This window comes from Camelus ferus, chromosome 2, assembly GCF_009834535.1.
Source record: "Camelus ferus isolate YT-003-E chromosome 2, BCGSAC_Cfer_1.0, whole genome shotgun sequence".
NCBI classification, from domain to species: domain Eukaryota; kingdom Metazoa; phylum Chordata; class Mammalia; order Artiodactyla; family Camelidae; genus Camelus; species Camelus ferus.
In genome coordinates, this window is record NC_045697.1 from 50622751 (window position 1) to 50634755 (window position 12005).

Genomic DNA, 12005 nt, shown 5'->3' on the forward strand with positions numbered 1-12005 from the left:
AAGTATAAAACAGCATTCACTTGTAACCTGCCACATGTTCTTCATTTGGTTTTATTTTATATTATTCTTTGACTTCTATGACTTTATATGTTTCTATAGACTGAAGTTTTATGGCTTATATTCTTTCACTCTTTCCATCAAGGCGATGCACAAATCCTCAGTTTGGCACTTAGCACTCATGTTCCGTAGACCAACCTGTTCTTTTGATTATTTCCCAAACAGCACTAGCAGTGGCAGGTATGAGAGAATGCTGATCAAGGCACAGTCTTCCGATGTTGATAATATGAAATCCATCTACATCTTTTTCAGGGGCAATTCCATTGCATACTGTCCGCTCATCCACATGGTCTGAAACGTAAGTAAAACTGATGTAATTTTATCATTGTTATCTATTTGAAAACCTGGAAAATTAAATCTGAGCACCTACAGCCAGATCACTTATGGTTCAGCTTCAGTTAATGTATAAAATCATCCTCTCTCCCCTTTCTTGCCACCAAAATAGTAAGCCAAAGTGCCCTTGACCAATGGCTGTAATTAACCACTATAACAGTTTATGCAAGTCCAGAACCAGAAGTGGCTGGCCCAGTGAAAGAGAAAAATCTGTGAAATAAAACAATGCCAATGAGATCTGGGAACATCCAGGTGATAAGTCTTTGCCTCAATAAGATTAGGTATTTAAATCTATGTTTTTCCTATATATTTCCACAAATAGGTTTCTATTGAATATTTCTAGCATTACAGATTAAAAGGGCTTTGTTACTGTTAAAAATAGTGATAACTTCAGTAATGCCTAGCTTCCTCCCAAATGACATAACAAAAAGCAAATAACACACACATACATGTTATTTTCCTGAAGCATCAGTACATTGGAATCCAAAATATATGGTTTCCTTTATGAAAGGAAAAGAACATAACGTGAGTAATGAACTAATCAAATGAGATGTGAGATTCCAATCATCTCATTTTGAAAAGCAGTGAGTATAGAAATATAAAATAGGCTCTTAATACTATTCTGTGCAGAGTAGCTTAGGTTACTGGAAACCCAACAATTAACCCATGTGCCTAAAATATTAAAATAAAGGTATTTTTGCTACATAAAAGTTTCTTAATGCATTATTCAATGAACGCCATTTAGACATATTTTTTTAAAAACATTATCAGAGCCCAAGTTCACATTGTTTTCAAAGGACTATGCCTTATGCCTTAGACCTTTTGCATTCTAAAAGTGCCACTACTGCCATCTCACTTCAGACAGACCCAGTTCACCATCACTAGACCAGCAAAGTCCTTTATGTACATGAAAGTCATAATATGAATCATATTCAAATAGAAAGTGGGCCTTTGGAATATCTCTCCAATGGACAGTTTGTCACTTTCGGTGACTGTATTCATTCTGTGATGTCCTAGCAGAGGAGGCCTCCACCTGTTTTCTCTGAAGTTATAAGATGATTGTACAGGTTCTAGTAAAACTTCTTAATTTTTTAGAATTACATATTTAACTTACTATTTGAGGACAAAAACAGTGGTTCCTTTTTTAATCTGGAGGAGGATGAAGATGATGATGATGATGATGATGATGATGATGATGATGGTGATGATTCGTTTTTTAGACACCTACCATTCAGGCAGAAGCTTCATGCCATGGACATTTCTTACAACAACATCAAAAGCTTTGTAAATTAAAAAAGAAATAACTGTAATTGAACTCTCCATTATTGAGCTATGGCTTAAATTATTTTTAAGTTCAAAATTGGCTAATGTATATCTGAGCCAACAATAGATGTATGGTTGAAAGAATCCAACAAAGGCTCTTTTGTAGATTTTGAGAGCCATCCTCTTACCAAATAAGCCTGAGCTATCTGAATTTCGTCATCTACTGGTCTGTGCCGCTTTATTCACTAAAAATAACATCAAGTTGTAATGAATAATTCATCTCATGCAACAGCTGAAACAGGAAGAAATGTAAGCATCTGAAAATTTGGAGGCAAGCACTAGAAACTGATAATTACAGACTTGTCCTCTTCTGTACTTCTTAAATTTCAACTCTGATCACCATTTTAGAACAAGTTTATCTTAAGCTAATTAAGTAATTTTGTTTCAAAGACAGATGTGTGGATATATAAAAGGTGTGATGTAGAGAACACATGAAAATGGATTATTCGTGTGCTGAATATTTAATCTAAAAGGAAAATAACCGATAGTAGTAGGTTAAAAATGTTAAAGATCATGAAAATCAAGGAAACCAATTCATATGTGATTTTTATGTAACTGTATTATCTCAGCAGTGGGTTAAATCTCACATATATCATTTGTCAGGAAAGATGTACCTTTTATTATGTAATCTATTATTCTATTTTATAAATTTATCTATTATATTATGTAAGTGTATGGAGTAATATAAATTAGTATATCTTACATTAAAATAGTGCTTTATAATGTTTATGTTACCATCATAGATTTCGCCTTTTATTTTCATAGTTTCTGGGGTAGAAAAGGTATCATCTCCATTTTAAAGATGACACTCAAAGAGTAAGACTCAGCCAATCTCAAACTGCTACTAAGAGGAGGGTCCAGATAAAATCCACATCTTTCTGCCCCCAAACGTCTGTATTACATAGAAATCATAAATACTAGTCATCTTAAATACCACTCAAACATTAAAATGAGAAAGGGCTCCTATCCCTTCTAATCTAATCTAATTTGATTAAGACAATCCTAAAATACCCCAAGGAATGTACTGTTTCTTCTAGGCCTCCAAAGACAACAGCATCCCTAGAGTAACTAACACGTGTCTAAACACATGCAAAAAAGCATTAAACATTTCATGCAAATACCACCTTTTGTTGTGTGAGTAAGAGAAATAAACATATTTCATGATTTTGACTGACTGCTACGGAAAGTCCCCTGATACCTCACTCCTGGGGACCCTGACTTGAAAAGAAAAGACATTCACAAGACTCAACAGCATTAGTTTTTTCAAAAGGCTTATAAAACATTTTCAATTCATAGAATACGCTGGCAAACAATTAACCACTTAATATCTTACCCAAATGAATGGGGAACCTGGCATTATTCACTTTGTGTTTTTCCCATCTACTTAATATTATGAGAAGTCATTAAATCATGCCAGAAAAAGAGTCATCAAATTAAATTCATAACACTGCAACAGAACAGCTCAGGGAATACCTTTAGGGACCACACTGTAGAACTCAACACTGAATATTTATTTTTTGTGATTTATTTATTTAATTGCCTTCAGATAAGGAACAACAACAACAAAAAAACAAACAAAAATTACTGGTTTATTTCCACCCAAGGATTTTCACATTACTGTTTAAAAGTACCTTCTTCCACTTCCCCAGTGCTTGTTGGATAAGTGCAAGCTCATCAGCATAGTAAGTCATATGTTCCTTACTTTCTTTTGTCCTCTACTTTCCTCTCTTCCAGTGCACCATCTCTTTCCCAACCATCATTATCACACATCGTTAACTCAAGCCACACCAAACTGTACCCAATTCCCAAACCCAAACCCTTAGCATTAATTTTTGCATTTCTGGGTTATTGTTCATGATTATTTTTCCATTACCAATTCCTTCCTCCCTGTTCTTTCACATCCTATTTATTCTTTATTATGTTGCTACACTACCAGCTGCTCCCTCATCACAAATTGAAATGTTTCTTTTCTTCTCTGGTCTCCCACAGAACTGCTATCAAAAGTACTTAGCACATTAGTTCAGTTAGTTGATCCTGTTAGTTATTTAAGTATCTCTCTCATTTATGATCCTTTTAGGGCACAGATCTTGTCTTATTAAGCTGATTCACCCATAGCCTTCTCTTGGTTGATAGGAATTCCATCCTTCTGTTTTATAAGCTAGAAAAACCTGGAGTCATTCTGAAACCTCACTTTCCTTCACAGGCCACATCCAAGCCACTGAAAAATCTGTTGGCTCTTCCTTCATAAACATCTAGCACTTCACCAGTCTTACCACGGCCACTGATAACACTGGTTTGAGTGGCCATTATCTCTCCTGTGAATTGTCCAGCCTCCTAAGTAATCCTCTGCCTCTACATTTGCATCCATAGAATCTATTTACAAAATAGCAAGGGTTATATTTGAGAAATGCATATCTGATCACACTACTCTTCTCCTTAAAATCCTGCTCTTCTTGCTCTTCCTCAGAACTATCAGGCATTTCCCACCTTGGTTATTGCTCTTCTGTCCGCCTGGAGGCTTTTCAAAAAAAAAACTGCCACTTCGGCTAAATCCCTCTCATCTTTCAAATCTTTGCTTAAATTCCACATTCTCTGTTAAGGACTATTCTGACCACATTATTTAAAAATGTAGGCTCCATGTCTGATAATGTTAAAGTTGTTTATATTGGACCAAACGTCTCAACAGAAGACAACTGTAAATATTGGGAAAATTATATTAAAACAACCACTGACAACCCTGGAGAGTTACCAGAAGCAGACAGATTTGGAAGAGGGCAGGGCATCTGAATGGAATGTCACTGAAAGAGTTTCTGATTTGGGAAGAATTTGGATAGAACTCTGCAGTTTTACTTGCTTGAGGAATCAAACAATGAAGTTTGGGGCTACGACAGAAGCTGGAAATCAAAGGAGAATATCCAGCAAAAGCAAAAACTGCAGAAAGGAGACTCAAATTGTTTCTATAAACTCTGTCCAAATCTCTGACTGACCTTTGAACAACACACACAAGAGGCAAATTCCAGGAAGCCCATCTAAGGCTAACAGAACTAGACAGATTGCAGCTGTGGTTCACCAAGGGCAAAGCAAAGCTTGAAGTTCTCAATATGATAGGCATTCACACACAAAAATTTACAGCTATTATACTCAATAATGAAATACTGAACCTTTCCCCCAAGATCAGAAGAAGGCAAGGGTGCCCACTCCCACCATTTCTATTCAGTGTTTTATTGAAGATCCTAGCTGGTGTAATAAGATAAGGAAAAGAAAAAAGAAACCCAAAGATCAGGAAAAAAAGAAGTAAAACTCTCTAGCCACAGATTGTTGTTCATGCAGAATATTCTGAAGAATTTACAAAACAATAAAAGAACTAATAAAGTGAATTTAGCAAGATCACAGAGTACAAAGTCAATATATAAAAAAGTCAATTGTATTTCTGTATACAAGCAGCAGCTACTAGAAAATGAAATTGTAAAAGTTCTACTTACAATAGCTGACAGATCATAAAATGCTTAGGAGTAAATTTTAAAATTTGGGGGATGATACCTATAATGAAAACTACAAAACATTGCTGGCAGATTACCTAAATAAATGGAATGTACACCATATTCATGAATTGGAAGACTCAATAATGTTAAGATATCAATTCTTCCAAATTGATCTATAGACTCAATGTTATCTTAAAAATAATCCTATGAGGCTTTTTGGCAGAAGCCAACAAACTGATTCTAAAATTTATATGGCTATGCAAAGGACTTAGAATATCCAAAGAAATCTTGAAACTGAACAAAGTTAGAGGACTTAGAATACCTGACTTTAAGACTGGCTACAAAGGTACAGTAATCAAGACAGTGTGGTATTAGTGTAGGGATAGACAAATAGATCAGTGAAACAGAAGAGAGAGACCAACTTTAGACTAAAACTTACACAATCAGTTTGATTTTTAACAAAGGTGTTAAAAGCAATTTAATGGGAAAAGGAAAGTCTTTTCAAGAAATAATACTTGAACAACTTGACAGCCATACAGAAAATAACCAAACTGAGCCACAGTCCCTACTTCAGACTGTGAAGGAGAACATCTGTCACCCCAAAATGTGTTTCTTTGGCATGAGAATTAATTTTTACCTCCCCCTTAGCTGCCTAAAGAATTTAGATAAAAGACCTGTTCCAGAATAGAGCTGTCACCAGATTCTGCAAAGAATATAGGCTAACTATGTTGGGGGAAACTTTAGACAGAGCCTAGACATGAGAGTCCACTCAGTGTCCCATTGTCTCTGCAACGCCCAGCAAGTATTTGTTTACTAAACATTTGCTTTTGCATCTCCAGGTGAGTTGCCTTCTTCCCCTTTGAGGTCCCAAACAATTACCCCTGACATCCTCTTTTGTCTTTAGCTGAATATGGCATTCAGGTGAGCGTTTCAGCCATTTTGGTGAGTTACTCAGTTTTCCTGGATCTCTCTCATGTATACATGTTATTAAACTTTTGTTTAATTTTCTTCTGTTAATCTGTCTCATGTCAATTTTATTCTTAGACCAGCCAGAAGAAGAACTTAGAAGGGTAAAGGAAAACTTCTACCTTCTACCTCCTTGATAGTACCATACAGAAAAATTAATTGGAAATGGTTTATAAGCCTAAGATAAAACTGAAGAGTTTCTAGGTGAAAACTTTAATTTATGTGCTAGGTGCAGGCAAAGTTTTCTTAGAAAGAACACAAAAAGCATAAAAAAATGAAAGAGAAAAATTGATCAATTAGACTTCAGAAAAATTAAAATTTTATGCTCATGGAAAGACACCATTAAGAAAATGAATAGGCAAGCCAAAGATAGGGAGAAGACATTTGCAAAACACGTATCTGACAAAGAACATGTGTTGAGATACATAAAGAACTACCAAACCTCAATCACTAACAGATAAATAATTCAGTTTTTTTAAATGAGCTTAATACTTAAACAGGCACTTTATAAAGTAAGATATTCAAATGGGCAATATGCTTGTTAAAAAATATCAGAACAGAGAACTTAAGGGTGAGAATGAAAAGTAGCCAGAGGTTGACTGCGAAGGGTCACAAGGAAACTCTCTCAGCTGAAAAAAAAAATTCTATATTTTGATAAGAATTTAAGTCAAATGAGAATTTGCATTTTTCAAAACTTATAGAATAGCACACTTACGATGTGTGCATTTCAATGCATGTAAATTTCACATGGAAACAGTGTAATTAATGATATGCACACTGGCGTTTTAGAGGTACATTACTTGTTCTTTTTTAAACAGCTTTTAAAATTAGATGGATGATTAGATAAATAAATGGATAGATGTAACAAAGCAAATATAGCAACATGTTAATTACAGAATCTAAGTTGTGGGCATATGTATGTTCACTGTATCATTCTTTTTTCTGAATGTTTGAAATTTTTCATAATAAAATATTGAGGGGAGAATAAAAATACAACGTATCCCTGAACATCTGATGCTCTTACCATGCTCTGCTTTTTTTTTTTCACATAGCATATCAACTTCTAATAAATATACAGTAGTTGCTTATTTATTATGTTTATTTTTAATTGTCTGTCTCTCCTACTACTCCACAAGGGCAAAAACTTCTTTTTTTCACTGATGTACTCCTAGCACAAAGAACAGTGCCTGGAAATTGTTGAATAAATTATTACTATTACTGTTGATTTACAGACTGAGAAACAGACAAATGAGTGGACAACTGGAGACAATTAGAATGGTCTTTCTACAACCTCTGACATCCCTCTTTTTCAAATATGACAAAAAACCAAAGATGGCTTTCATTAAAGTCTTGATTTGCTGCATCTACAATATTAGATATTTGGTACTTTTTATCCTCCAATATATATTTAAAGTAAAGATTCATGTTTGTTTGTTTATCATTTATTTCTTCCTTTCAGGACTTGAAAAATCAGAAATCTCAGGCAAAGCTTTATGCTTATACATTAAAGCCCACACTCTGAATAAGTGTAGATAAGGTCCCTGAAAATTCACTCATTTATTCATTCAAGAGATATTTATATATTTATAATACATATTTATTGAGTGTCTACCATGTGCCTGGCACTGTTCCAAGGGTTTAGGAAAAATAAGCGAACCGAACAGGTAAACCTCCTACCCTCTGGAGCTTACATTCTAAAGAAATAAAGGTCTGCCTTTATTTAGCTGTAGTCTCTCAATTAGTTAATTATTTACTAGAAGTAAATGAGAGATATGCTTTTGGAAACTATGTTCACTGTTCTCAAACCAATAAATAATATTTAAGTTACACCCTCTGGGTTCTACATGAATGTTTTCTGACAGAAAATACTTAGAAGGTGCTTACCACTTGCCTAATATCATTTAAGAATTATTTCATCATCAAGGGGTGAGAGGACAAAAAGGGAATATGAAGTGACTACTCTCACTGTATCACTCCACCCCCACATCTGAGAAAACAGCAGAGCCTGGAGGTGGAGCTGGAGGTGTCCGCTGGGCCAGAAAGGTGTGGCCCTGGCCCTCCACCTTTCCTTACCTCTTTCTCCTATAAAGCCACAGAAATGATACAGGACATCCCCAGTCAGGCTTGAAGACACTCTGGTTTATTAAGCTGTTGGTTTCCTAGACTGTATACACAGTGGCTTCTGTCAAATACATTGTACTGCACTCGAAGCAGTGTCTATTCCAGAGGAAAATAGGTAAGTGAGCATGTCTGATGAGCTTCTTTTATACATAGGGAAGAGATGCTGTGTTTTAGGGACTTTGCAAACTTCTCAAGGCCAGTTAGTCGCAAATTGTTTTCTAACTAACCTTTCCCCCTGTCGACTGAAATAAATGCACAGCCTGAAAGTGGAGAGTTATGTTTTATTTGCTGGGAGGACTCAAGCTGGGAGGACTCGAGCTGGGAGGATAGCCTCTCAGATCGCTCCGAAGAGTTAGGGGAGGAGCTAGGATATATAGAAGCTTTACAACAAAGACCAGGTAGTTGGAACAATAAAAGTTTACTTGTTACCTGGCATCTCAAGTTAAAGAATTTAGTACTTTTCTATGTACGGGAAGAGGCAAACATTTGGGCTCATTGAATTCATTCCTTTGACAAGCATCTAGCTATCTAGGGCCAGTATCCTGTCCTTTCTTATTCTGAGTGCCCTCAGAGTGCACCATTGTGAGTGGCTGCAGAAGCCAGGCTGCAGGCTTGTCTTCACTGCGGGGTGGCGGCAGCCGCTGATGACTTGATGGCTTCAGCATTCTTTGTTTACTGATATGGTTTGCAGTATTTTTCGTTCACACCCCCTAGTGACTATCAGAGACTCATATATAGATTGGACTCTAGGTAAAAATTTTTTCAACTGGTAAATGAACAAAGAGGGTCGGAGAGCAATCATATAAATAGATTTCTTGACAAACTTTCTACAAAGAAATATCCAAATGTTTCAAAGGACTTTCTGATTTTGGTAAATTCTTTAGCAAAGCCAAATGCACTCAAAAATAGGTATCATGATGAAGGAAAAATAAAAAATATGAAAAAGGAAAGAGGTAACTATTGTTGTCCTGAGAAATTCTGGATTTTGAAGATACTTTGAGAAGTAAATTATCTCAAGTTACATGATATAACCTGTTTATGATAGCAGCTGCTCAAAAAGACATAAGTCTATAGATCTGAGTGACTGAAATAACTCTTGGGGTGGTTTGCACCTGGGAGTGAATAGGGAGAGACATACGTGCCTACAGAGACCAACCAATCCCACTAATATGTAAGTCTTATAAAACTGATTTACTCAGCTTCCAGTATAAACCATTAACATTTTGAAAAATCACTGCTTGCTCTATGCCGCCATCATGTGGTTATCATAAGCCACGTGCAGGAGAATAGTCTTCCATTTTATTGACCCTACATGCGAATTCTTTCGTAAAAACGTTAAAAATCAGAAATTTTTTTAAGTAGATAAAGGATATCATGGGGCTGGCTTTGTTTCTATGTTAACACTTAAATCATGTCAGAAAGGATTTGAACAAAATAGTGTTTGGAATCTGGCCATTTTTCTTTGAATAAACCTTAACGACATAAATTGGTTGATTCATAAGTCATGGTTTATGACACAATCTCAGTACTATTCCAAGCACAATACAACTTAAAATAATTAATTAGTTATTTTTAATAATAAGCTGAGTGCATGCAAATCCACCACCCCAAACAAAAGTTATGGCCTTGACAGTAATCTATTCATATAGATTAATCATATTTTTCACCCACTAAGTCATCCCATTTACTGCTCCTGCCTGCAGTAAACATCCTGTGCCTGCCATTCCCTCAGCTTCCTTTCCATATTGTTTTATTGCATTTATTTGTATTTCTAATAGATTTGTTTTTTTAAACAATTTCATTTAAGAATATTTGAATAGAACAGACTGCACATATTTAAAGTGTACAATTTGATAAGCTGTGATATATATATATATATATATATATATGAAACCATCACCCCAGTCAAGATAATGAACACATACACCACCCTGAAAAGTTTCCACATGCCTCTTTTCCTCATCCCTTCCTGTCCCCTCACCTTCAACCACCTATAAACACTTGCTATGGGCTGAATTGTGTCCCCTCTACAAATTCATGTGTTGAAGCCCAACCCTTAATGTAACGGTGTGTAATTAGGTTTACATGAAATCTTCATGGTCGGCCCCTCATGATGGGATTAGTGCCCTTATAAGAAGAGACACCAGAGAGCTTCCTCTTTCTCTGTCATGTGAGAAGGAGGGAGTCATCTGAAAGGCAGGAGAGCTCTCACCAAAACCTGACTCTTCTGGCACCCTGATCTCAGACTTCGAGCATTCAGAACTGTGAGAAAATAAAGTTCTGTTATTTAAGGCACCTAGTCTATGATATTTTTTTATGCAGCCCAAGCCGACTAATAGCCACTGATTTGCTTCCTGTCACTATATGTTAGTTTGCAGTACATAGAATTTTATATAAATAGAACCATAGAGTATGTACTTTCACTTGTCTGGATAATTTCACTCAGCATAATTATTTTGATATTCACCCATGCTGGAGTGTGCATCAATATTTAATTCCTTTTTATTGCTGAGTAATATCCCACTGTATAGATTATACCACATTTATATCTATTCACCTGTTGATGAACATTTGAGTTATTTCCAGCTTTTGACCGTTAAAAAAATGCTTCTATGAACATGCATATACAAGTCTTTGTGTTAACAAATACATCTTTTTTTCTTTAGGTAAATACAGAGACATGAAATAGATGGACAATTATACATACATACATGTAAATTTTTAAGACACTGCCAATCTTTTTTCAAAGTATACCATGTTGCATTCCCACCAACAACACATCCTCATCAATACATGGTAAGGTCAGTTATCTTTCTAGTATCAGCCATTCTAATAGGTGTGTAGTAGTATCTTATTACAGTTTCCATTTGAATTTCCCTAATGACTACTGATGTTGAGTATCTACTTATGTGCTTATGTATCATTTGTATTTCTTCTTTGGTGAAGTGACTGTTCATATCTTTTGACCATTTTCAGTATTTACCCTGTTTGGTGTTGATTTGGTGTGTGCCATTAATTTTGGACAGTTTTAGCTACTATTACTTCAAATATTTCTTCTGCCCTGTTCTCTCTTCTCCTGATATTCCAATCATCTGTATGTCCCACCTTTTGAAAATGTCCTATAGTTCTTAGATGGTCTTTTCTGCATTTTTTTTCTTTCTTTCTTTTTTCTCTCTGCATTGCAATTTGAGAAGTTTCTATTGGCATATTCTCAAGCTTACTGATTATTTCCAGTCTACAACTGAGCTACAACAAAGCATTCTTCATTGCTGTTAGAGTGTTTTTGATTTCAGCATTTCTTTTTGAATCTTTCTTAGAGTTTCCATCTCTCTTTCATTACCCGTATGTCCTTGCATATTGCCCACTTTTTCCACCAGAGCCTTTAACATGTTAATCACAGTTATTTTAAATTCCCAATAACTCCAAAATCTGTGTCATATGTGAATCTGTTTCTAATGGGGTTTTTGTCTCTTTAGACTGCTTTTCTTTGTCTTTTGGCATGCTTTGTGATTTTTTTTGGGGGGGGGAAGCCACATCTAAGACAATGGCCCCTAGGAGTTTCTCTCATGCTAATACACATTAATCTCCAGAAAGTCATCAAAATTACGTTCAAGTATTCCAATCAGTTTATGGCTCCAGAATCTTGTTACAGGTAAATAGACCTTGGTTGTAACTGGATTTGCCTGTCTCTCCAGATTTTGGGATAGTGGTTTGCCCTGCAAC

At 35.5% G+C, this 12005-nt stretch overlaps 1 protein-coding gene across 9 annotated transcripts in view; it reads right to left on the reverse strand.

Annotated features, from left to right (window-relative positions):
* MTHFD2L (methylenetetrahydrofolate dehydrogenase (NADP+ dependent) 2 like) overlaps positions 1–12005 on the reverse strand; it is a 115144-nt gene that overhangs the window by 76300 nt on the left and 26839 nt on the right. For 8 of the 9 annotated variants that reach the window (XM_032457994.1, XM_032457997.1, XM_032457999.1 and 5 more), the window contains one exon: positions 196–348. In XM_032457994.1, coding sequence (XP_032313885.1) covers positions 196–348 — 153 coding nt within the window. Of the gene's footprint in view, positions 1–195; positions 349–12005 lie in introns of those variants that run through there. The other variant, XR_004311962.1, reaches the window with a different exon arrangement.